This window comes from Bombina bombina, chromosome 4 (genome assembly GCF_027579735.1).
Source record: "Bombina bombina isolate aBomBom1 chromosome 4, aBomBom1.pri, whole genome shotgun sequence".
In the NCBI taxonomy this organism is placed as follows: domain Eukaryota; kingdom Metazoa; phylum Chordata; class Amphibia; order Anura; family Bombinatoridae; genus Bombina; species Bombina bombina.
In genome coordinates this window covers 554,390,945-554,418,614 of record NC_069502.1, presented here as the reverse complement: position 1 = coordinate 554,418,614, position 27,670 = coordinate 554,390,945, and the positions used below count along the sequence as shown (strand labels likewise).

Below are 27,670 nucleotides of genomic sequence, written 5' to 3'. Positions count from 1 at the left end.
AAAGATTCTGAATACATGCCCAGCCCTTCAGTCCAATCCTCGGCCATCAGTGGCTCAGTGCATGGAAGTAATTGGATTGATGGCGGCAATGGACATCATTCCGTTTGCTCGTTTTCATCTCAGACCACTACAACTGAGCATGCTCAGGCAGTGGAATGGAGATTATGCAAATTTGTCTCCTCAGATAGATCTGGATCAGGAGACAAGAGACTCTCTTCTTCGGTGGTTGTCGCCGGATCATCTGTCCCAAGGGACGTGCTTCCGCAGACCCTCATAGGTGATAGTGACAACGGACGCCAGTCTACTAGGTTGGGGTGCAGTCTGGAATTCCCTGAAGGCTCAGGGTGTGTGGACTCGGTCGGAGTCTCTACTTTCAATCAATATTCTGGAATTGAGAGCAATATTCAATGCGCTTCAGACTTGGCCTCAGTTGGCTTCTGCCAAATTCATCCGTTTTCAGTCGGACAACATCACAACTGTGGCTTACATCAATCATCAGGGAGGAACAAGGAGTTCCTTAGCGATGACAGAAGTATCCAAGATAATTCAGTGGACGGAGGCCCACTCTTGTTATCTGTCAGCAATCTACATCCCAGGAGTGGACAACTGGGAAGCAGACTTTTCTAAGCAGACAGACGTTTCATCCGGGGGAGTGGGAACTCCATCCGGAGGTCTTTGCTACTCTGAGATGGGGCAGACCGGAATTGGATCTGATGGCGTCTCGTCAGAATGCCAAGCTCCCAAGATACGAATCCAGGTCAAGGGATCCTCAGGCCGAACTGATAGATGCCTTGGCAGTGCCTTGGTAGTTCAACCTAGCTTATGTGTTTCCACCATTTGCTCTCCTTCCCCGGGTGATTGCACTGATCAAACAGGAGAGGGCTCGGTAATTATAATCGCACCTCCGTGGCCTTGCAGGACTTGGTATGCCGATCTAGTGGACATGTCCTCTCTGCCGCCGTGGAAGCTTCCATTGAGGCAGGACCTTCTCATTCAGGGACCCTTCCAACATCCAAATCTAGTTTCTCTGCAGCTGACTGCTTGGAGATTGAACGCTTGATTTTATCTAAGCGGGGGTTCTCTGATTCGGTCATTGATACTTTGATTCAGGCACGTAAGCCTGTCACTAGAAAGATCTGCCATAAGATATGGCGTAAATATCTTTATTGGTGCGAATCCAAGGGCTACTCATGGAGTAGAGTTAGGATTCCCAGGATTTTGTCTTTTCTCCAAGAAGGATTGGAGAAGGGGTTATCAGCAAGTTCCTTAAAGGGACAAATTTCTTCTTTATCGATTTTACTACACAAGCGTTTGGCAGATGTTCCAGACGTTCAGTCTTTTTGTCAGGCTCTGACCAGAATCAAGCCTGTGTTTAGACCAATTGCTCCACCCTGAAGTTTGAATTTAGTTCTTAATGTTCTTCAAGGGGTTCCGTTTGAACCCATGCCTTTTCATAGATATTAAGTTGTTTTCTTGGAAGGTTTTATTTTTGGTTGCTATTTCTTCATGCTCGTAGAGTTTCCAAGCTTTCAGCGTTACAATGTGACTCTCCTTATCTTATTTTCCATTCGGATAAGGTGGTTTTACGTACCAAACCTGGTTTTCTTCCTAAGGTTGTTTCTACTAAGAATATTAATCAGGAATTTGTTGTTCCTTCATTGTGTCCTAATCCTTCTTCTAAGAAGGAGCATTTGTTGCATAACTTGGACATGGTCCGTGCCCTGAAGTTTTACTTGCAGGCGACTAAATATTTTCGTCAATCATCTTCTTTCTTTATTGTTTTTTCTGGAAAGCGTAGGGGTCAGAAAGCTACGGCTACCTCTTTTTCTTTTTGGCTGAAGAGTATCATCCGTCTGGAATATGAGACTGCTGGACAGCAGCCACCTGAAAGAATTACAGCTCATTCCACTAGGGCTGTGGCTTCCTCATGGGCATTTAAAAACGATGCTTCTGTTGAACAGATTTGCAAGGCTGCAACTTGGTCGTCTCTTCACACTTTTTCCAAATTTGACACTTTTGCTTCATCTGAGGCTGATTTTGGGAGAAAGGTTCTTCAAGCAGTGGTGCCTTCCGTTTAGGTTCCTGTCTTGTCCCTCCCTTTCAGGTTACTGTCTTGTCCCTCCCTTTCATCCGTGTCCTATAGCTTTGGTATTGTATCCCACAAGTAAGGATGAAATCCGTGGACTCGTCATATCTTGTAAAAGATAAGGAAATTTATGCTTACCTGATAAATTTATTTCTTTTACGATATGACGAGTCCACGGCCCACCCTGTCATTTCTAAGACAGGTTTTTACTTGTTTTTTGTTACACTTCAGTCACCTCTGCACCTTTGGCTTTTCCTTTCTCTTCCTAACATAGGCCAAATGACTGGAGTGGGAGGGAAGGGAGGAGCTATATATACAGCTCTGCTGTGGTGCTCTTGGCCACTTCCTGCTGACCAGGAGGCGTAATCCCATAAGTAAGGATGAAATCCGTGGACTCGTCATATCGTAAAAGAAATAAATTTATCAGGTAAGTATAAATTTCCTTTTTCCTGTTTTTTTTTTTTTACTCAGTATGTTCTGTTATTCTATAATTTTAGGACGTGTTGTTTTCCATATTCCTGACTGGTTGCATCATCTGTTAATGGGTGGACGAATCCTTTTCAAAAACACCCTTGAGGCCTACACTGACAACTACCTACAATATAAATTGGAACAAATATTTCAAGAGCATCGTTTGGTTTCGCTAATTACACTTCTTAGAGGTTTGTGATCTCTCCCCTTCTATGACCTTATTTTAGAAAATACTTTATCTAGAAATGTTAAAATATTTGTTATCTTAACCATTAAATCAACCTGCACCAACCTTTTTTTGATTTGGGGCACCCTTGATATATATTTAAAATTTCAAGTCACACTCTTAATGTATTTTTATATGACTGCAACTTTAAGGGCATCATAAATGTAGAATCATCAAAACACTGTAAACTATTAATTAAATAAGGAATATTACACAATGAATGCAATTAACCATTTTTCACATATACATTTTTGCCATATTAACAATTGAGTCTATTGGCTATAAATATGTATGATAACACATTGTTTATTTAACCCCTTAGTGACCAGACTATTTTTACATTTCTGCAGTGTTTGTGTTTAGCTGTAATTTTCCTCTTACTCATTTACTGTACCCACACATATACCATTTTTCTCGCCATTAAATTATTTTCATCATATCATTTACTATAAAAAAAATTATAAAATATGATGAAAAAATGGAACAAAACAGACTTTTTCTAACTTTGACCCCCAAAATCTGTTACACATCTACAACCACCAAAAGATACCCATGCTAAATAGTTTCTAAATTTTGTCCTGAGATTAGAAATACCCAATGTTTACATGTTCTTTGCTTTTTTTTTGCAAGTTATAGGGCAATAAGTACAATTAGCACTTTGCTATTTCCAAACCATTTTTTTTTTTTCTCAAAATTAGCGATTGTTACATTGTAACACTGATATCTGTCAGGAATCCCTGAATAACCCTTCACATGTATATATTTTTTTTTAGTATACAAGTATTGATCTAGGCCCATTTTGATATATTTCATGCCACAATTTCACCGCCAAATGTGATCAAATAAAAAAAATTTCTTAATTTTTTCACAAACTAGGTTTCTCACTGAAATTATTTACAAACAGCTTGTGCAATTATGGCACAAATGGTTGTAAATGCTTCTCTCGGATCCCCTTTGTTCAGAAATAGCAGACATATATGGCTTTGGCATTGCTTTTTGGTAATTAGAAGGCCGCTAAATGCTGCTGTGCACCACACTTGTATTATGCCCAGCAGTTAAGAGGTTGATTAGGTAGCTTGCAGGGTTCATTATAGCTTTAGTGTAGAGATTAGCCTCCCCCTGACCCCCCTCAAACAGCTCTCTTCCCTCCCCCACATCACAATTGTCACCGCCATCTTAAGTACTGGCTGAAAGTCTGCCAGTACTAAATATATATATATTATATATATATATAATATATTCATCACTGTTTTATCCTCCCTGATCCCCCCCAAACAGCTCTCTAACCTCCCCTTTACCTATTTGCCGCCATCTTGGGTACCCAGTTTTCCTAAAAATTTTGCCTTTTTTGTAAAAAAATAAATAAAATCCCCAATTTTTCTGTAGTGTAGCTGCCCCCCTCAATAATCTACACCCCTCCCCCTTCCAGATCGCTTTCCCAACATTTTTCCCCCTCTCCCTTCTTTGATTACTGTTAAGTTAACTAATGTAGCGTGCGCGCGCGCATGCTCCCACCCCCCCACCTCCTCTCGTGCTCCAGGGGACAGGATCCGGATATAGACCAACGATGGGCCGCCCACCCGCCTCCCTGCTATGGCTTCCACCCACCAATGATCGGCTCTCTCTGCATCGGATGTCTAAAATTTTTTATTGCAGGTTGCCTCAGTATCGAGGCATCACTGCAATAACATTTAAGCGTCTAGAAGCGATCACGATCGCTTCCAGCGCTTGAAAACCCTGTTTTTGTAGGACGTACCCAGTACGTCCTTGGGGGGTTAAAAAGATAAATAATACCCTTTATTATACATTCCCCAGTTTTGCATAACCAACACTGTTATATTAATACACTTTTTAGCTTTATGATTGCCTTGTATCTAAGTCTTTGCAGACTGCCCCCTTATATCAGTTATTTTGACAGACTTGCATTTTAGCCAGTCAGTTTTAACTCATATATAACAATCGGCTAGATTACGAGTTTTGCGGTAAGAGCGGCTCGGTACTAACTTGCAAGTTATTGTCACCGCTCACCTTCCTATAGCGCTGCTATTACAGGTTTGCAAAAACCCGGCGTTAGCAGGCAATATTGCAGCGTTGAGCAAAATTGAGCTCTATAACCCACTCAAATACCAGCACTGCTTTGAGCTGGTTTTAAGTGCTCGTGCACGATTTCCCCATAGACATCAATGGGGAGAGCCGGCTAAAAAAAAGCCTAACACCTGCAATAAAGGAGCGTAAAGCTCCGTAACGCAGCCCCATTGATTCCTATGGGGAAACAAAAATTATGTTTACACCTAACACCCTAACATAAACCCCCGAGTCTAAACACCCCTAATCTTCTGCCCCCGAAATCGCCGGCACCTACCTACACTTATTAACCCCTAATCTGCCGCCCCTAACATCGCCGCCACCTACATTACACTTATTAACCCATAATCTGCCGCCCCAACATACTAAAGTTATTAACCCCTAAACCTAACCCTAAGTCTAACCCTAACACCCACTAACTTTAATATAATTAAAATAAATCTAAATAAAAATTACTATAATTAACTAAATAATTCCTATTTAAAACTAAATACCTATAAATAAACCCTAAGCGTGGTACAATATAACTAATAGTTACATTGTAGCTAACTTAGGTTTTGGCATCAGCCAATAGGATTTTTTCACCTTGAATTCCGATTGGCTGATAGAATTCTATCAGCCAATCTTAATTCGAGGGACGCCATCTTGAATGACGTCCCTTAAAGGAACCTTCATTCTTTGTTGGCCGTCGTCAGAAGAGGATGCTCGGTGCTGGATGTCTTAAAGATGGAGCCGCTCCGTGCCGGATGGATGAAGATAGAAGATGCCGTCTGGATGAAGACTTCGGCACGCTTGGATGAAGACTTCTGCCGTCTTCGCTGAGGACTTCTGCCGCTTCGTTGAGGATGGATGTCCGGTCTTCAAAAAATGTAAGTGGATCTTCGGGGGTTAGTGTTAGGTTTTTCTTTCATGTAATTAGCAAGAGTCCATGAGCTAGTGACGTATGGGATATACATTCCTACCAGGAGGGGCAAAGTTTCCCAAACCTTAAAATGCCTATAAATACACCCCTCACCACACCCACAATTCAGTTTTACAAACTTTGCCTCCGATGGAGGTGGTGAAGTAAGTTTGTGCTTGATTCTACGTTGATATGCGCTCCGCAGCAAGTTGGAGCCCGGTTTTCCTCTCAGCGTGCAGTGAATGTCAGAGGGATGTGAGGAGAGTATTGCCTATTTGAATGCAGTGATCTCCTTCTACGGGGTCTATTTCATAGGTTCTCTGTTATCGGTCGTAGAGATTCATCTCTTACCTCCCTTTTCAGATCGACGATATACTCTTATATATACCATTACCTCTGCTGATTCTCGTTTCAGTACTGGTTTGGCTTTCTACAAACATGTAGATGAGTGTCCTGGGGTAAGTAAATCTTATTTTCTGTGACACTCTAAGCTATGGTTGGGCACTTTGTTTATAAAGTTCTAAATATATGTATTCAAACATTTATTTGCCTTGACTCAGAATGTTCAACTTTCCTTATTTTTCAGACAGTCAGTTTCATATTTGGGATAATGCATTTGAATTAATCATTTTTTCTTACCTTCAAAAATTTGACTCTTTTTTCCCTGTGGGCTGTTAGGCTCGCGGGGGCTGAAAATGCTTCATTTTATTGCGTCATTCTTGGCGCGGACTTTTTTGGCGCAAAAATTCTTTTCCGTTTCATTTTTTTATTTTGTTATTTTGCGCCAAAAATGTCGGCGTTCCGGATGTGGCGTCATTTTTGGCGCCAAAAGCATTTCGGCGCCAAATAATGTGGGCGTCTTGTTTGGCGCTAAAAAAATATGGGCGTCGCTTTTGTCTCCACATTATTTAAGTCTCATTATTTATTGCTTCTGGTTGCTAGAAGCTTGTTCACTGGCATTTTTTTCCCATTCCTGAAACTGTCATTTAAGGATTTTGATCAATTTGCTTTATATGTTGTTTTTTCTATTACATATTGCAAGATGTTCCACGTTGCAACTGAGTCAGAAGTTACTTCAGGAAAATCACTGCCCGGGGCTGGAGCTACCAAGCTAAGTGTATCTGCTATAAATTTTTGGTATCTGTTTCTCCAGCTGTTGTTTGTATTGCATGTCATGACAAACTTATTAATGCAGATAAAATTTCCTTTAGTACTGTTATATTACCTGTTGCTGTTCCGTCAACATTTAATTTTCAGAGTGTTCCTGATAAACATAAGAGATTTTATTTTTTAAATCCATTTAGAAGGCTATGTCTGTTATTTCTCCTTCTAGTTTACATAAAAGTCTTTTAAAAACTTCTCTTTTTTCAGATGAATTTTTAAATGAACATCATCGTTCTGATACTGATGGTTCTTCTGGTTCAGAAGTTTCTGTCTCAGAGGTTGATGCTGTTAAATCTTTGTATTTGTTCAAGATGGAATTTATTCGTTCTTTATTTAAAGAAGTATTAATTGCTTTAGATATAGAGGATTCTGGTCTTCTTGATACTAAATCTAAACGTTTAAATAGGGTTTTTAAATCTCCTGTATTTATTCCAGAAGTGTTTAATCTCCCTGATGCTTTTTCTGAAGTAATTTCCAGGGAATGGAATAATTTGGGTAATTCTTTTACTCCTTCTAAATGTTTAAGCAATTATATTCTGTGCCATCTGACAGATTAGAGTTTTTTGGGACAAAATCCCTAAGGTTTGGGGCTGTCTCTATTCCTGCTAAAATGTACTACTATTCTTACGGCAGATAGTACTAAATTTAAGGATCCTTTAGATAAGAAAATTGAATCCTTTCTAAGAAAAGTTTACTTATGTTTAGGTAATCTTCTTAGACCTGCTATATTTTTACCGGATGTTGCTGCAGCTTCATCTTTTTGGTTAGAAGTTTTAGCGCAACAAGTAACAGATCATAATTTTATAGCATTATTTTTATTCTATAACATGCTAATAATTTTATTGGTGATACCATCTTTTGATATCATTTGAGTTGATGTCAGGTATATGTCTCTAGCTATTTTAGCTAGAAAAGCTTTATGGATTTAACTTGGAATGCTGATATGTCTTCTAAGTTAACTTTGTTTTTCCCTTTCTTTCCAGGGTAATAATCATTTTTTCGTTCTTTTTCTCATAATAAGGAACAAAAGCCTGATCCTTCATCCTCAGGAGCGGTATCAGTTTGGAAACTATTTCCAGTTTGGAACATATCCAAGCCTTATAGAAACCTATAGTCAGCTCCTAAGTACCAATGAAGGTGCGGCCCTTTTTCAAGTTCAGCTGGTATGGGGCAGATTACGTTTTCTTCAAAGGAGTTTGGATCAATTCCGTTCTCAATCTCTGGTTTCAGAACATTGTTTCAGAAAGGTACAGAATTGGCTTCAGTTAAGGCCTCCTGCTAAGAGATTTTTTTCTTTCCCGTGTCCCAGTTAACACAGCAAGGCTCAGCATTTCTGAAATGTGTTTCAGATCTAGAGTTGGCTGGAGTAATTATGCCAGTTCCAGTTCTGGAACAGGGGCTAGGGTTTTATTTTATCTCTTCATTGTACCAAAGAAGGTCAATTCCTTCAGACCAGTTCCGGATCTGTCAATATTGAATCGTTATGTATACCAACATTCAAGATGGTTACTGTAGGACTATTCTGCCTTTTGTTTAGCAAGGGCATTTTATGTCTACAATAGATTTGCAGGATGTGTATCTGCATATTCCGATTCATTCAGATCACTTTTAGTGTCTGAGATTCTCTTTTTAGACAAGCATTACCAGTTTTGTGGCTCTACCGTTTGGCCTAGCCTCAGTTCCAAGAATTTTTTTCAAAGATTCTCGGTGCCCTTCTTTCTGTATTCAGAGAACAGGGTTTTGGTATTTCCTTATTTGGACGATTATCTTGGTATTTGCTCAGTCTTCTCGTTCGAAGAATCTCATGCGATTCGACTTGTGTTGTTTCTTCAAGATCATGGTTGGAGGATCAATTTACCAAAAAGTTCATTGATTCCTCAGTCAAGGGTAACCTTTCTGGGTTTCCAGATAGATTCAGTGTCCATGACTCTGTCTTTAACAGACAAGAGACGTCTAAAATTGTTTTCAGCTTGTCGAAACCTTCAGTCACAATCATTCCCTTCGGTAACCTTATGCATGGAAATTCTAGGTCTTATGACTGCTGCATTGGACGCAATCCCCTTTGCTCGTTTTTCACATGCGACCTCTTCAGCTCTGTATGCTGAATCAATGGTGCAAGGATTACACAAAGATATCTCAATTTATATCTTTAAAACCGATTGTTCGACACTCTCTAACGTGGTGGACAGATCACCATCGTTTAATTCAGGGGGCTTCTTTTGTGCTTCCGACCTGGACTGTAATTTCATCAGATACAAGTCTCACAGGTTGGGGAGCTGTGTGGGGATCTCTGTCGGCACAAGGAGTTTGGGAATCTCAGGAGGTGAGATTACCGATAAATATTTTGGAACTCCGTGCAATTTTCAGAGCTCTTCAGTTTTGGCCTCTTCTGTAGAGAGAATCGTTCATTTGTTTTCAGACAGTCAATGTCACAACTGTGGCATACATCAATCATCAAGGAGCGACTCACAGTCCTCTGGCTATGAAAGAAGTATCTCGAATTTTTTGGTTTGGGCGGACTCCAGCTCCTGTCTAATCTCTGCGGTTCATATCCCAGGTGTAGACAATTGGGAAGCGGATTATCTCAGTCGCCAAACGTTGCTTCCGGGCGAATGGTCTCTTCACCCAGAGGTATTTCTTCAGGTTGTTCAAATGTGGGAACTTCCAGAAATAGATCTGATGGCGTCTCATCTAAACAAGAAACTTCCCAGATATCTGTCCAGATCCCGGGATCCTTAGGCGGAGGCAGTGGATGCATTATCACTTCCTTGGAAGTATCATCCTGCCTATATCTTTCCGCCTCTAGTTCTTCTTCCAAGAGTAATCTCCAAGATTCTGAAGGAATGCTCGTTTGTTCTGCTGGTAGCTCCGGCATGGCCTTACAGGTTTGGTATGCGGATCTTGTCCGGATGGCCTCTTGCCAACCGTGGACTCTTCCGTTAGACCAGACCTTCTGTCACAAGGTCCTTTTTTCCATAGGATCTGAAATCCTTAAATTTAAAGGTATGGCGATTGAACGCTTGATTCTTGGTCAAAGAGGTTTCTCTGACTCTGTGATTAATACTATGTTACAGGCTCGTAAATCTGTATCTAGAGAGATATATTATAGAGTCTGGAAGACTTATATTTTTTGGTGTCTTTCTCATCATTTTTCTTGGCATTCTTTTAGAATACCGAGAATTTTACAGTTTCTTCAGGATGGTTTAGATAAGGGTTTGTCTGCAAGTTCCTTGAAAGGACAAATCTCTGCTCTTTCTGTTCTTTTTCACAGAAAGATTGCTATTCTTCCTGATATTTATTGTTTTGTACAAGCTTTAGTTCGTATAAAACCTGTCATTAAGTCAATTTCTCCTCCTTGGAGTTTGAATTTGGTTCTGGGAGCTCTTCAAGCTCCTCCCTTTGAACCTATGCATTCATTGGTCATTAAATTACTTTCTTGGAAAGTTTTGTTCCTTTTGGCCATCTCTTCTGCCAGAAGAGTTTCTGAATTATCTGCTCTTTCTTGTGAGTCTCCTTTTCTGATTTTTCATCAGGATAAGGCGGTGTTGCGAACTTCTTTTGAATTTTTACCTAAGTTGTGAATTCCAACAACATTAGTAGAGAAATTGTGGTTCCTTCATTATGTCCTAATCCTAAGAATTCTAAGGAGAAATCATTGCATTCTTTGGATGTTGTTAGAGCTTTGAAATATTATGTTGAAGCTACTAAGTCTTTCCGAAAGACTTCTAGTCTATTTGTTATCTTTTCCGGTTCTAGAAAAGGCCAGAAAGCTTCTGCCATTTCTTTGGCATCTTGGTTGAAATCTTTAATTCATCTTGCCTATGTTGAGTCGGGTAAAACTCCGCCTCAGAGGATTACAGCTCATTCTACCAGGTCAGTTTCTACTTCCTGGGCGTTTAGGAATGAAGCTTCGGTTGATCAGATTTGCAAAGCTGCAACTTGGTCCTCTTTGCATATTTTTACTAAATTCTACCATTTTGATGTATTTTCTTCTTCTGAAGCTGTTTTTGGTAGAAAAGTACTTCAGGCAGCGGTTTCAGTCTGAATCTTCTGCTTATGTTTTTTATTAAACTTTATTTTGGGTGTGGATTATTTTCAGCAGGAATTGGCTGTCTTTATTTTATCCCTCCCTCTCTAGTGACTCTTGTGTGGAAAGATCCACATCTTGGGTAATCATTATCCCATACGTCACTAGCTCATGGACTCTTGCTAATTACATGAAAGAAAACATAATTTATGTAAGAACTTACCTGATAAATTCATTTCTTTCATATTAGCAAGAGTCCATGAGGCCCACCCTTTTTGTGGTGGTTATGATTTTTTTGTATAAAGCACAATTATTCCAATTCCTTATTTTATATGCTTTCGCACTTTATCACCCCACTTCTTGGCTATTCGTTAAACTGAATTGTGGGTGTGGTGAGGGGTGTATTTATAGGCATTTTAAGGTTTGGGAAACTTTGCCCCTCCTGGTAGGAATGTATATCCCATACGTCACTAGCTCATGGACTCTTGCTAATATGAAAGAAATGAATTTATCAGGTAAGTTCTTACATAAATTATGTTTTTTAAGGGTTTATTTGGGGGGGGGGGGGGTTATTGTTAGGTTAGTGTTTGGGCAGAACAAGAGCTAAATGCCCTTTTAAGGGCAATGCCCATACACAAGGTTTTTTTCAGGGCAATGGGGAGCTTAGGTTTTTTAGATAGGATTTTATTTGGGGGGGTTGGTTGTGTGGGTGGTGGGTTTTACTGTTGGGGGGTTGTTAGTATTATTTTTTTTACAGGTTAAAGAGCTGATTTATTTGGGGCAATGCCCCACAAAAGGCCCTTTTAAGGGCCATTGGTAGTTTATTGTAGGCTAGGGTTTTTTTATTTTGGGGGGGGGGGCTTTTTATTTTAATAGGGCTATTAGATTAGGTGTAATTCGTTTAAATATTTGATCATTTCTTTTTTATTTTGCGTAATTTAGTGTTTATTTTTTTGTAGTTTAGTTAATTGTATTTAATTAATGTAATTTATTTAATTGTAGTGTAAGGTTAGGTGTTAGTGTAAGACAGGTTAGATTTTATTTTACAGGTAAATTTGTATTTATTTTAGCTAGGTAGTTATTAAATAGTTAATAACTATTTACTAACTAGTCTACCTAGTTTAAAATAAATACAAACTTAGCTGTGAAATAAAAATAAAACCTAAGCTAGCTACAATGTAACTATTAATTAGATTGTAGCTATCTTAGGGTTTATTTTATAGGTAAGTATTTAGTTTTAAATAGGAATTATTTAGTTAATGATAGTAATTTATATTTAGATTTATTTTAATTATATTAAAGTTAGGGGGGTTAGGGTTAGGGGTGAATAACTTTTTAGTATAGTGGCGGCAATTTTGGGGATCAGCAGATTAGGGGTTAATAACAGTAATGTAGGTTGCAGCGATGTTAGGGACAGCAGATTAGGGGTTAATAATAATTAACTAGTGTTTACGATGTGGAAGTGCGGCGGTTTAGGGGTTAATATGTTTATTATAGTGGCGGCGATGTCCGGAGCGGCAGATTAGGTGTTAATAATTTTAGTTTAGTGTTTGCTATGTGGGAGGGACTCGGTTTAGGGGTTAATAGGTAGTTTATGGGTGTTAGTGTACCTTTTAGCACTTTAGTTATGAGTTTTATGTTACAGCGTTGTAACATAAAAGCCATAACTACTGACTTTCAGTTTACGGTATGGATCTTGATGGTATTGGCTGCACCGCTCACTTTTTGGCTGGACAGGCAAACTCATAATACCGGTGCTGTGGAAGTCCCATTGAAAAAGGACTTTTTAAAAGCTGTGGTAGTTACGTTGTGTTCCGGCCAAAAAAGTGTGCGGTACAGCTATACCTGCAAGACTCGTAATACTAGCAGTAGTGAAAAAGAGACAAAACGCCGCTTTTTCACTCATACCGCAAAACTTGTAATCTAGCCGAATGTTATCTATATGGCACACATGAGAAATTAGGCGGCCTTCAAGGGCTTAAAAATTAACATATGAGTCTACCTAGGTTTAGCTTTTAACTAAGAATACCAAGAGAACAAAGCAAATTTGATGATAAAAGTAAATTGGAAAGTTGTTTAAAATTGCACGTCCTATCTGAATCATGTAAGTTTCATTTTGACTAGACTTTTTTTAAGTTTAGTAACATCACATGTATTTTAATTTAAGTAATGTGCAGTAATGTATTAGATGTCTAAACATAATAAATATATAATCAGTGTGTGTTAACACAAATAGTGTCTGTTCTCTTGTATAGTTTTATGGTTTTGTGTATTTAATTTGTTTTCCTCTTCCCTCAAGATGCTGTGTTTTGTGAAAGTACTGAACCTCGATCTTTACAGGCTAAGCAGAAACGGGCAAAGTTGACGTTTGAAGAAATGATGCGTTACATTCCAGGTAATAATTTGTTAATAACTGGTATATTAAAAATATTTCTGCTGTTTTTTCTTTTAAATTATTTTTTAAATAACCAACGCCTAGAATACGAGTTTTGCGTTCGAGGCTATGCGGTGCTAACGAGCAGTTTTCTCTCACCGCTCACTTACCTGCAGCGCTGGTATTACAGGTTTTTACAAACCCGGCATTAAAAGGCAAGAAGTGAGCGTTGAGCAAAATTTTGCTCCTTACCGCACTTCAATACTAGCGCTGCTTAAGTCAGCGGTGAGCTGGTCGTACGTGCTCGTGCACGATTTCCCCATAGGAATCAACAGGGAGAGCCGGCTGAGAAAAAGTCCTAACACCTGCCAAAAAGCAGCGTAAAACTCAGTAACACAGCCCCATTGATTCCTATGGGGAAACACATTTTATGTTTACACATAACACCCTAACATGAACCCCGAGTCTAAACACCCCTAATCTTACACTTATTATCCCTAATCTGCCGCCCCCGACATCACCGACACCTGCATTATATTTATTAACCCCTAATCTGCCGCTCCGACACCGCCGCCACCTACATTATACTTATGAGTCCCTAATCTGCTGCCCCAACATCGCCAACACATTCTTTTTATTAACCCCTAATCTGCCGCCCCCAATGTTGCCGCAACCTACCTACACTTATTAACCCCTAATCTGCTGCCCCAACGTCGCCGCCACTATAATAAACATTAACCCCTAAACCGCTGCACTCCCGCCTCGCAGACATTAGTTAAATATTATTAACCTTAATCTGCCGTCCCTAACATCGCTGCCACCTACCTACATTTATTAACCCCTAATCTGCCGCCTCCAACGTCGCCGCCACTATACTAAATGTATTAATCCCTAAACCTAAGTCTAACCCTAACACCCCTTAACTTAAATATAATTAAAATAAATTTAACTAAAAATTCCTATCATTAAAGGGACAGTCTAGGTCAAAATAAACTTTCATGATTCAGATAGAGCATGTAATTTTAAACAATTTTCCAATTTACTTTTATCACCAATTTTGCTTTGTTCTCTTGGTATTCTTAGTTGAAAGCTTAACCTAGGAGGTTCATATGCTGATTTCTTAGACCTTGAAGGCCGCCTCTTTTCAGAATGCATTTTAACAGTTTTTCACCACTAGAGGGTGTTAGTTCATGTATTTCATATAGATAACACTGTGCTCGTGCACGTGAAGTTATCTGGGAGCAGGCACTGATTGGCTAAACTGCAAGTCTGTCAAAAGAACTGAAATAAAGGGGCAGTTTGCAGAGGCTTAGATACAAGATAATCACAGAGGTTAAAAGTATATTAATATAACTGTTGGTTATGCAAAACTGGGGAATGGGTAATAAAAAGGATTATCTATCTTTTAAAACAATAAAAATTCTGGTGTAAACTGTCCATTTAACTAAATTATTCCTATTTAAAACTAAATACTTACCTATAAAATAGACCCTAAGATAACTACAATATAACTAATAGTTACATTGTATCTAGCTTAGGGTTTATTTTTATTTTACAGGCAAGTGTGTATTTATTTTAACTAGGTAGAATAGTTATTAAATAGTTATTAACTATTTAATAACTACCTAGCTAACATAAATACAAAAGTACCTGTAAAATAAAACCTAACCTAAGTTACAATAACACCTAACACTACACTATAATCAAATAAATAAACTAACTAAATTAACAACAATTAAATAAATTAAATTAGCTAAAGTACAAAAAAAAATAAACACTAAATTACAGAAAATAATAAACAAATTACAAGATATTTAAACTAATTACACCTAATCTAATAGCCCTATCAAAATAAAAAAAAGCCCCCCCAAAATAAAAAAAACCCTAGCCTAAACTAAACTATCAATAGCCCTTAAAAGGGCCTTTTGCGGGGCATTGCCCCAAAGGAATCGGCTCTTTTACCTGTAAAAAGAAATCCAAACAGCCCCCCCAACAGTAAAACCTACCACCCACACAAACAACCCCCCAAATAAAATACTATCTAAAAAAAACTAAGCTCCCCATTGCCCTGAAAAGGGCATTTGGATGGGCATTGCCCTTAAAAGGGCAGTTAGCTCTTTTGCGGCCCAAACCCTAATCTAAAAAATAAAACCCACCCAATACACCCTTAAAAAAACCTAACACTAACCCCCTGTAGATCGACTTACAGTTCTGAAGACCGGACATCCATCCTCAAGGAAGCGGCAGAAGTCTTCATCCAACAGGGCCGAAGTCCTCAACGAAGCCGGGAGAAGTCTTCATCCAAGCCGGGCGAAGTGGTCATCCAGACGGCATCAGCCAATAGGATTTTTTCTACCTTAATTCCGATTGGCTGATAGAATTCTATCAGCCAATCGGAATCTAAGGAACGCCATCTTGGATGACGTCACTTAAAGGAACCTTCATTCGCGTCGGATGTCTTGAAGATGGAGCCGCTCTGCGTCAGATGGATGAAGATAGAAGATGCCGTCTGGATGAAGACTTCATGCCCGTCTGGAGGACCACTTCTCCCGGCTTGGATGAAGAATTCTTCCGGCTTCGTTGAGGACTTCAGCCCGGTTGGATGAAGACTTCTGCTGCTTCCTTGAGGATGGATGTCCGGTCTTCAGAACTGTAAGTCGATCTTCAGGGGGTTAGTGTTAGGTTTTTTTAAGGGTGTATTGGGTGGGTTTTATTTTTTAAATTAGGGTTTGGGCCGCAAAAGAGCTAACTGCCCTTTTAAGGGCAATGCCCATCCAAATGCCCTTTTCAGGGCAATGGGGAGCTTAGTTTTTTTTAGATAGTATTTTATTTGGGGGGTTGTTTGTGTGGGTGGTGGGTTTTACTGTTGGGGGGTAGTTTGTATTTTTTACAGGTAAAAGAGCTGATTACTTTGGGGCAATGCCCCGCAAAAGGCCCTTTTAAGGGCTATTGATAGTTTAGTTTAGGCTAGGTTTTTTTTTTATTTTGATAGGGCTATTAGATTAGGTGTAATTAGTTTAAATATCTTGTAATTTGTTTTATTTTCTGTAATTTAGTGGGGGGGGGGTTGTACTTTAGCTAATTTAATTTAATTGATTTAATTGTTGTTAATTTAGTTAATTTATTTAATTATAGTGTAGTGTTAGGTGTTATTGTAACTTAGGTTAGGTTTTATTTTACAGGTACTTTTGTATTTATTTTAGCTAGGTAGTTATTAAATAGTTAATAACTATTTAATAACTATTCTACCTAGTTAAAATAAATACAAACTTGCCTGTAAAATAAAAATAAACCCTAAGATAGCTACAATGTAACTATTAGTTATATTGTAGCTAGCTTAGGGTTTATTTTACAGGTATTTAGTTTTAAATAGGAATTATTTAGGTAATGATAGGAATTTTTAGTTAGATTTATTTAAATTATATTTCAATTAGGGGGTGTTAGGGTTAGACTTCGGTTTAGGGGTTAATACATTTAGTATAGTGGCGGCGACATTGGGGGCGGCAGATTAGGGGTTAATAAATGTAGGTAGGTGGCAGCGATGTTAGGGACGGCAGATTATGGGTTAATAATATTTAACTAATGTTTGCAAGGCGGGAGTGCGGCGGTTTAGGGGTTAATATGTTTATTATAGTGTCGGCGATGTTTGGGGGCGGCAGATTAGGAGTTAATAAGTGTAGGTAGGTTGCGGCGACATTGGGGGCGGCAGATTAGGGGTTAATAAATATAATGTAGGTGTCGGCGATGTTGGGGCAGCAGATTAGGGGTTCATAAATGTAATGTAGGTGGCGGCAGTGTCCAGAGCGGCAGATTAAGGGTTAAAAATTTTATTTTAGTGTTTGCAATGCGGGAGGGCCTCGGTTTAGGGGGTTAATAGGTAGTTTATGGGTGTTAGTGTACTTTTTAGCACTTTAGTTATGAGTTTTATGTTACGGCGTTGTACCATAAAACTCTTAACTACTGACTTTTAAATGCGTTAGGACTCTTGACAGGGTAGGGTGTACCGCTCGCTTTGTGGCCTCCCAGGACAGACTCGTAATACCAGCGCTATGGAAGTCCCATAGAAAAAAGACTTTACGAAGTTTACGTAAGTGGTTTTGCGGTAAGGCCAAAGAAGTGTGCATTGCCCCTAAACCTGCAAAATTTGTAATAGCAGCGCTTGAGACCTGTTAACGCTGCTTTTTCAGTCTAACGCTCAACTCGTAATCTAGCCGTAAATTTTAAAATGCTGATTTAGCTTGCTGACGAAGGGCTATATTACAAGTGGAGCACTAGCAATTAGCACTCATGAAATTAACCAGAGATCAGATCTCTGGTTAATTTTATAAATGTGCCCAAATTGCCACCAAAATTAGGAATAGTCTCCCTTTATTAAAATAAAAAGTAGCATCTTTAATTTTTTTGGAGGGCTTACATTGGCGGTTTTGGGGTGTTTTGCTATGTCTATGGGGACTGTGTGTTCAGTGTAAATATATATGTATATGATTATATACATTTCTTTCATGTAAGTGGCAAGAGTCCATGAGCTAGTGACGTATGGGATATACATTCCTACCAGGAGGGGTCAAATTTTCCCAAACCTCAAAATGCCTATAAATACACCTCCCACTCATACCTTAGTTTTACAAACTTTGCCTCCTATGGAGGTGGTGAAGTAAGATATGCTTGATTTCTTCTATGATAGGCGCTTCTAAGCATTTTTGAAGCCCAATTCCTCGGAGTACAGTGTTTGTCAGAGGGATGTGAAGGGAGTATTGTCTGTTGATTTTATGGTTTCACCTATGGGAAATCTATTCAAAGGCTCTCTGTAATCAGTCGCAGGGATTCATCCCCTGCCTCCCTTTTCAGATTGACTTTCGACTCCTATACCATTACCTCTGCTGATATTTTTCAGTACTGGTTTGGCTATCTGCTATATGTGGACGGGTGTCTTCTAGTAAGTATGTATCATTTTTTGACACTCTCAGCTATGTTTTACGCTTTTATATTATATTGTAAAGTTTTAAATATATGTGTTTGCTTATATTTGCCATGAGTCAGGTCTATTTATATTTCCCTTTTGCAGTCTAACAGTTTCAGTATGGAAATTATGTTTTTGGGAAGTTTATTTAAATTATTTTTTTCTTACCTGGAGTTCCAGCTCTTTCAAATTTGACCTTTGTTTCCAAAAATTTTGCTGGCAAACTAGGCTCACAAGGACGCAAAATTATGTTTTCTTTTTTAAGACACGATGAGTCCACGGATCATCTTAATTACTAATGGGATATTCACCTCCTGGTCAGCAGGAGGAGGCAAAGAGCACCACAGCAGAGCTGTTAAATAGCTCCTCCCTTCCCTCCCACTCCAGTCATTCTCTTTGCCTACATTAGTGATAGGAAGAGGTAAAGTGAGGTGTTAGAATAGATTCTTCAATCAAGAGTTTATTATTTTTAAAGTAGTACAAGATTGTGCTGCTTTGTTCTAGAGTGTAGCCATAGTCCATATCAGTCTCTTCAGTAGAGCTTTTGGTGGCTTTAAAGCAATGGGAACTGGTGGGACATAATTCTCACTGCGCCTCCCATACATTTATGCTGCTCTAATCCTGATAGCCTAAGTAAAGATGACTCAGGCTTTATCTTTTTCCACAAGGCTATGGGAGGGAAAGGACCTCCTAAACCTGCTGAGCGGCCCTGCTGTCGGGCAGAATACAAAGGTAAGTGCTGACTTTTTTTTATTCTGGGTCTAGAATCTCAGATGAGTGAAGCACTTTATTCATGGGATATATTCCTATACATTAAGGGGAATGATTTCAAAGTGACAGCATTGTATAAGCAGGCACTGGGGCTGTGGAGATGGTGGTTTATTTTTGGGGGGTTTTATTGAGAAAAAACGTTATTTCTCTTGTAAGATGTATCCAGTCCACGGATCATCCATTACTTGTGGGATATTCTCATTCCTAACAGGAAGTTGCAAGAGGAAACCCACAGCAGAGCTGCAATATAGCTCCTCCCCTAACTGTCATAGGCAGTCATTCTCTTGCAACTCTCAACAAGCAAGGAGGTCGTAAGAGAGAGTGGTTAAATATAGCTAGTTTATTTTCTTCAATCAAAAGTTTGTTATTTTTAAATAGTACCGGAGTTGTGCTATTTTATCTCAGGCAGTAAATAGAAGAAGAATCTGCCTGAGGTTTCTATGATCTTAGCAGGCTGTAACTAAGATCCATTGCTGTTCTCACATATGTCTGAGGGGATTACACAGATGAGGTAAAACTTCAGCGAGAGAATGGCGTGCAGTTTATTCTGCTATCAGGTATGTGCAGTTATAATTTTTTCTAGAGATGGAAAACACTAGAAAATGCTGCTGATACCAGATTAATATAAGTTAAGCCTGAATACAGTGATTTAATAACGACTGGTATCATGCTTACTCCCAGGGGTAATACCCTTATGATATTGCAATATAAAACATTTGCTGGCATGTTTAATCGTTTTTATATATGCTTTGGTGATAAAACTTTATTGGGGCCTAGTTTTTCCACATGGTTGGCTTAAATTTTGACTAGAAACAGTTTCCTGAGGCTTTCCACTGTTGTAGTATGAGTGGGAGGGGCCTATTTTAGCGCTTTTGTGAGCAGTTAAAATTACAGACTAAGACATCCAGATTCCCTCAAAGGCCCTCTGAATGCTATAGGACATCTCTAAAGGGCCCAAAGGCTTTCCAAAGTCGTTTATTGGGGAAGGTAGGGCTACAGCTTGCTGTGGCAGTTGGTTGCGACTGTTAAAAAACGTCTATTTCGTTTTTTTTATCCGTTTTTTGAACTAAGGGGTTAATCATCCATTTGCAAGTGGGTGCAATGCTCTGCTAGCCTATTACATACACTGTAAAAATTTCGTTTGATTTACTGCATTTTTTCACTGTTTTTCAAATTCTGACAAAATTTGTTTCTCTTAAAGGCACAGTACCGTTTTTTATATTTGCTTGTTAACTTGATTTAAAGTGTTTTCCAAGCTTGCTAGTCTCATTGCTAGTCTGTATAAACATGTCTGACATAGAAGAAACTCCTTGTTCATTATGTTTAAAAGCCATGGTGGAACCCCCTCTTAGAATGTGTACCAATTGTACTGATTTCATTTTAGGCAATAAAGATCATTTTCTGTCTTTAAAAATTTTTATCACCAGAGGAATCTGACGAGGGGGAAGTTATGCCGACTAACTTTCCCCACGTGTCAGACCCTTTGACTCCCGCTTACGGGACTCACGCTCAAATGGCGCCAAGTACATCTAGGGCGCCCATAGCGTTTACTTTACAAGACATGGCGGCAGTCATGGATAATACACTGTCAGCGTTATTAGCCAGACTACCTGAACTTAGAGGTAAGCGAGATAGCTCTGGGGTGAGACAAAATGCAGAGCATACTGACGCTTTAAGAACCATGTCTGATACTGCCTCACAATATGCAGAAGCTGAGGAAAGAGAGCTTCAGTCAATGGGTGATGTTAATGACTCAGGAAGATACCTGATTCTAATATTTCTACATTTAAATTTAAGCTTGAACACCTCCGCGTGTTGCTTAGGGAGGTTTTAGCTGCTCTGAATGACTGTGATTCCATTGCAGTGCCAGAGAAATTGTGTAGACTGGATAAATACTTGCAGTGCCTGTGTGTACTGATGTTTTTCCAATACCTTAAAGGTTTACAAAAATTATTAATAAGGAATGGGATAGACCAGGTGTGCCGTTGTCTTCCCCTTCTATTTTTAGAAAAATGTTTCCAATAGACGCCACCACACGGGACTTATGGCAGACAGTCCCTAAGGTGGAGGGAGCAGTTTCTACTCTAGAAAAGCGTACTACTATCCCTGTCGAGGACAGTTGTACTTTTTTAGATCCAATGGATAAAAAATTAGAAGGTTACCTTAAGAAAATATTTATTCAACAAGGTTTTATCCTACAGCCCCTTGCATGCATTGCCCCTGTCACTGCTGCTGCGGCGTACTGGTTTGAGTCTCTGGAAGAGGCTTTACAGGTAGCGACTCCATTGGATGACATACTTGGCAAACTTAGAGCACTTAAGCTAGCCAATTCTTTTATTCTGATGCCATTGTTCATTTGACTAAACTAACGGCTAAGAATTCTGGTTTTGCTATACAGGCGCACAGAGCACTATGGCTTAAATCATGGTCAGCTGACGTGACTTCAAAATCTAAGCTACTTAACATTCCCTTCAAGGGGCAGACCCTATTCGGGCCTGGTTTGAAGGAGATTATTGCTGATATCACTGGAGGAAAAGGTCATGCCCTTCCTCAGGACAGGTCCAAATCTAGGGCCAAACAGTCTAATTTTCGTGCCTTTCAAAACTTCAAGGCAGGTGCGGCATCAACTTCCTCTAATAATAAACAAGAGGGAACTTTTGCTCAAGCCAAGACGGTCTGGAGACCAAACCAGACCTGGAAAAAAGGTAAGCAGGTCAAAAAAGCCTGCTGCTGCCTCTAAGACAGCATGAAGGAACCGCCCCCTATCCGGTAACGGATCTAGTAGGGGGCAGACTTTCACTCTTCGCCCAGGCGTGGGCAAGAGATGTTCAGGATCCCTGGGCATTGGAAATTATATCCCAGGGATATCTTCTGGACTTCAAAGCTTCCCCCCCAAAAGGGAGATTTCACCTTTCACAATTATCTGCACACCAGATAAAGAGAGAGGCATTCTTACACTGTGTACGAGACCTCCTAGTTATGGGAGTGAACAGGAACAGGGTTTTTACTCAAATCTGTTTGTGGTTCCCAAAAAAGAGGGAACCTTCAGACCAATTTTGGATCTAAAGATCTTAAACAAATTCCTCAAAGTTCCGTCGTTCAAGATGGAAACTATTCGTACCATCCTACCACTGATCCAGGAGGGTCAATATATGACTACAGTGGATCTAAAGGATGCTTATCTTCACATTCTGATACACAAAGATCATCATCGGTTTCTCAGGTTTGCCTTTCAAGACAGGCATTACCAGTTTGTAGCTCTTCCCTTTGGATTAGCTACAGCCCCAATAATCTTTACAAAGGTTCTAGGGTCGCTTCTGGCGGTCCTAAGGCCGCGGGGCATAGCAGTAGCCCCTTATTTAGACAACATCCTGATACAGGTGTCAAACTTCCAAATTGCCAAGTCTCATACGGACGTAGTACTGGCATTTCTGAGGTCGCATGGGTGGAAAGTGAACAAGGAAAATAGTTCTCTATCCCCACTCACAAGAGTTTCCTTTCAGGGACTCTGATAGATTCTGTAGAAATGAAAATTCACCTGACGGAGTCCAGGTTATCAAAGCTTCTAAATTCCTGCCGGGTTCTTCATTCCATTCCGCGCCCTTTGGTGGCTCAGTGTATGGAAGTAATCGGCTTAATGGTAGCGGCAATGGACATAGTGCCGTTTGCATGCTTACATCTCAGACCGGTGCAACTATGCATGCTCAGTCAGTGGAGCGGGGATTACACAGATTTGTCCCCTCAACTGAATCTGGACCAAGAGACCAGGGATTCTTTTCCCTGGTAGCTATCTCGGGTCCATCTTTCCAAAGGTATGACCTTTCGCAGGCCAGATTGGACAATTGTAACAACAAATGCCAGCCTTCTAGGTTGGGGTGCAGTCTGGAACTCCCTGAAGGCTCAGGGATCGTGGACTCAGGAGGAGTCTCTCCTTCCAATAAATATTCTGGAACTAAGAGCGATATTCAAGGCTCTTCAGGCTTGGCCTCAGTTAGCAACTCTGAGGTACATCAGATTTCAGTCGGACAACATCACGACTGTAGCTTACATCAACCATCAAGGGGGAACAAGAAGTTCCCTAGAGATGTTAGAAGTTTCAAAAATAATTCGCTGGGCAGAGATTCACTCTTGCCACCTATCAGCTATCCATATCCCAGGTGTAGAGCACTGGGAGGCGGATTTTCTAAGTCGTCAGACATTTCATCCGGGAGAGTGGGAACTCCATCCGGAGGTATTTGCACAACTGATTCATCGTTGGGGCAAACCAGAACTGGATCTCATGGCCTCTCGCCAGAACGCCAAGCTTCCGTGTTACGGATCCAGGTCCAGGGATCCCAAGGCGACACTGATAGATGCTCTAGCAGCGCCCTGGTCTTTCAACCTGGCTTATGTGTTTCCACCTTTTCCTCTGCTCCCTCGACTGATTGCCAAGATCAAGCAGGAGAGAGCATCGGTGATTCTGATAGCACCTGCGTGCCCACGCAGGACCTGGTATGCAGATCTAGTGGACATGTCATCCTTTCCACCATGGTCTCTGCCTCTGAGACAGGACCTTCTACTTCAAGGTCCTTCCAACCATCCAAATCTAATTTCTCTGTGGCTGACTGCCTAGAGATTGAACGCTTGATTTTATCAAAGCGTGGCTTCTCCGAGTCAGTTATTGATACCTTAATACAGGCACGAAAGCCTGTCACCAGGAAAATTTACCATAAGGTATGGCGTAGATATTTTTATTGGTGTGAATCCAAGGGTTACTCATGGAGTAAGGTCAGGATTCCTAGGATATTATCTTTTCTCCAAGAAGGTTTGGAAAAAGGATTGTCAGCTAGTTAAGTGTCTGGCAGATGTTCCAGACGTTCAGGCTTTTTGTAAGGCTTTAGTTAGAATCAAGCCTGTGTTTAAGCCGGTTGCTCCACCATGGAGCTTAAACTTGGTTCTTAAGGTTCTTCAAGAAGTTCCGTTTGAACCTCTTCATTCCATAGATATCAAACTTTTATCTTGGAAAGTCCTTTTTTTGGTAGCTATTTCCTCGGCGCGTAGAGTCTCTGAGTTATCTGCCTTACAATGTGATTCTCCTTATCTGATTTTTCATACGGATAAGGTAGTCCTGCGTACCAAATATGGGTTCTTACCTAAAGTGATATCTAACAAGAATATCAATCAAGAGATTGTTGTTCCATCCTTGTGTTACACAATCTGGACGTGGTCCGTGCTTTAAAGTTTTACTTACAAGCTACTAAAGATTTTTGTCAAACATCTGCTTGGTTTGTTGTCTACTCTGGACAGAGGAGAGGTCAAAAGGCTTCGGCAACCTCTCCTTCTTTTTGACTAAGAAGCTTAATCCACTTAGCCTATGAGACTGCTGGACAGCAGCCTCCTGAAAAGATTACAGCTCATTCCACTAGAGCTGTGGCTTCCACTTGGGCCTTTAAAAATGAGGCTTCTGTTGAACAGATTTGCAAGGCGGCGACTTGGTGTTCGCTTCATACTTTTTCAAAATTTTGCAAATTTGATACTTTTGCTTCTTCGGAGGCTATATTTGGGAGAAAGGTTTTACAGGCAGTGTTTCCTTCCATTTAAGTTCCTGCCTTGTCCCTCCCTTCATCCCACAAGTAATGGATGATCCGTGGACTGGATACACCTTACACGAGAAAACACAATTTATGCTTACCTGATAAATTTATTTCTCTTGTGATGGATCCAGTCCACGGCCCGCCCTGTCATTTTAAGGCAGGTAATTTTTAAATTTAAACTACAGTAACCACTGCACCCTATGGTTCCTCCTTTCTCGGCTTGTTTTCGGTCGAATGACTGGCTATGACAGTTAGGGGAGAAGCTATATTGCAGCTCTGCTGTGGGTTTCCTCTTGCAACTTCCTGTTGGGAATGAGAATATCCCACAAGTAATGGATGATCCGTGCACTGGATACACCACAAGAGAAATAAATTTATCAGGTAAGCATAAATTGTGTTTTTTCCTGAGTAGCGGAGACTCTTGGTCACATATTTTTGGCTAGCCCTTTATATACAAAGTAGTTGCCAAATTTGCCCCCAGATAGGTTCTTGGGCTCCCGGTGGCGTAATGCTTGTTATATTAACTCCATCATCCTACTAAGTTAAGTATCTTAGTTAGGATAATGGCGACCGGTGCTTGCTATGTAATGCCCACGATGGGCGGAGATTCGGGTGGCGCCATTTTGGACTGCGCACCTAGTGAGTTAAGGCTGTATCGAGAAGAGAGCCTGATGTTGTGACGCCCATGATGGGCGGACCTATGGAAATGGGAGCGTAGTGGGGCCAATTTTGACTGCACACTCTAGTCTCTAACTCCGTTGTCGGAAAAGGAAGGTTGAAACGAAAGGACTCTTTACACTGTACATAGTGGTCGCAGAGATTGCAGCTATAGTCCGGATCATAATGCTCTCAGTTAGTAGAGCATATGATAGGGTCCCTGCTAATTACAATCCGTTATGAAACTAGTTGCAATTACCTTCAATCAGTCTCCCCTTTGCAGCAACTGGAATTAAAGATCAATAATTCTAAGACATTCTGCAGTTCCGTTATTTTTTATGTCATTTTATGTTTATAGCAAAACATATTATAAGGGCAGATGGACACCTCAGCAAGGTTTAGCTGAGGTGTGGTTAACTTCTGCATTACTTAAGTACTATTTTAGTTTGTTCTGCACACTAAAAATAAAAAGTTACAGTTTAGAATTTAAAGAGACAGTAACGTTTTTTATCTGTTAATTTTTATTAAAAGAATTCAGCTGTTTATTGTTTTTCTTCCTTTGTGACTTAGGATGGAACAAAAGCACACAAAAAATGAGTTACTTTTTAAAATTAAAGAGACAGTAACGTTTTTGTTATGTGTCAATTTTTGTTAAAACATTTCTCCCTTTTTCTGAACCTACTCCTTCTAAGGTGATTGCTGTTTAGGAGTCTGTTGACAATGGTCAATCTATTCCACAAATTTCTCCTATAGTGTCCTGCTAAACTTTATGGCCCACACGCAGTGTCCTGCGCTTCCTTTTCAACTCCACCCAGAGTTACTCTGCATTTCATGCATTATATGTTTTTTTCCCACGGGGTAGAAAACATCACTAAAGGAATTATTTTCAATCATTTAGAATAAAGAAAATTGTTTGATTCAGTAGTTACTATTCCGAATGGTTCTTCCCTGTTACCTGAAAGAGGAAGATACTTCGGGACTATCTGAGAGAGAATTCTCAGACTCAGATGGAATAATATCTTTTATTTGATCCTTGGCTTAGTGGTAAACTGCCTTAAAAGCTGAAGGTCGAGAGTTCGAATCCAGCTGCGGCTGTGTGTTCCACACAGCGAGTCCACTTTCACTGGTGGGTTACAAATAATCTTGCCTAAACCATGATTTGCAGGCTACTGAATTTGCCTTTAATGAACACCTCCATTTGTTATTTTAGGAGGTTTTATCTACCCGGGGCGACTCCGACAATACAGGTGTATTCTATCCTACTGCATACAGTAAGTTATAAGGAATGGAAAAGGCCGCATTCCCTATATTTAAAAGGATGTTTCCCTTAGCCGACTCTGCTAAGGAGGCTGGGCAATCATTGCCTAGGGTGGAAGGAGTAGTTTCCAGCTTAGCTAAGAGAACTACTATACCCTTAGAGGATAATTGGATTTTTCAAAGGTCCTATGGACGAAAATTAGAAAGGGGATGTACACCAGGGCTTACAATGGCACCCAACTGTGTATTTTACTACCGTCACTAATGCGACTGCATATTGGTTTGATGCGTTGTCTGATGCTATTAAGTCAGAAACTCCCCTGGATAAAATCCAGGATAGGATAAAGGCTTTCATATTGGCTAATTCCTTTATTTCAAATTCCTCCCTTCAAGTTATCAAAATGGGAGCATTGGTTTCAGGTTTCTCTGTTCCAGCTCACAGAGCTTTATGGTTAGAGCCTTGTTCTACGGATGTATGCTCTAAGCCTTTAACGATTCATTTCAAGGGGAAGACCTTGTTGGAACTTGGCTTGACAGAAATAATCTCCTTTGAAATTTTAAAAAATTTCAACAAAAATCAAAGACAGCATGACGGACATGCCCCCGATCCAGGATCAGATCTTGTAGAGGGCAGACTTTCAGTCTTGGGTTCGAGATGTTCAGAATCCCTGGGCAATAGGAAATAGTGTCCCAGGAATTCAAATTAGAGTTAAACCGTTTTCCTCCCAGAGGCAGGTTTCTGCTTTCACGATTATCTGCAGATCAGACAAAAGGAGAGGTCGTTCTTACACTGCGTAAGAGACATCTCAGACCTGGGAATGATTATTCCAGTTCCAATACAGGTTACTGGGTCGGGGGGGGGGGGGTTTATACCAATCGGTTTGTGGTTTCCAAAAAAAGAGGGAATATTCAGACCACTTTTTAGATCTCAGGAGTCTAAACAGATTTTCTTATTGTACCGTCCGTCAATATGGCAACTATTCGTTCCATTTTTCCCTTGATTGATCCAAGAGGGTCAATTTATACAACAGTGGATTTAAAGGATGCGTACCTTCATGTGCCATTCACAAGTTGAACAAAGTCTTCCAGTTTGTGGCTCTTCTTTTCGGTCTTGCCTC

General features: G+C 40.0%; 1 protein-coding gene across 2 annotated transcripts in view; it reads left to right on the top strand.

Annotated features, from left to right (window-relative positions):
- SNX14 (sorting nexin 14) overlaps positions 1-27,670 on the top strand; it is a 517,711-nt gene that overhangs the window by 431,283 nt on the left and 58,758 nt on the right. For both annotated transcript variants that reach the window (XM_053710493.1, XM_053710492.1), the window contains 2 exons: positions 2,584-2,748; positions 13,260-13,355. In XM_053710493.1, the coding sequence (XP_053566468.1) occupies positions 2,584-2,748; positions 13,260-13,355 (261 nt within the window). The remainder of the gene's footprint in view (positions 1-2,583; positions 2,749-13,259; positions 13,356-27,670) is intronic.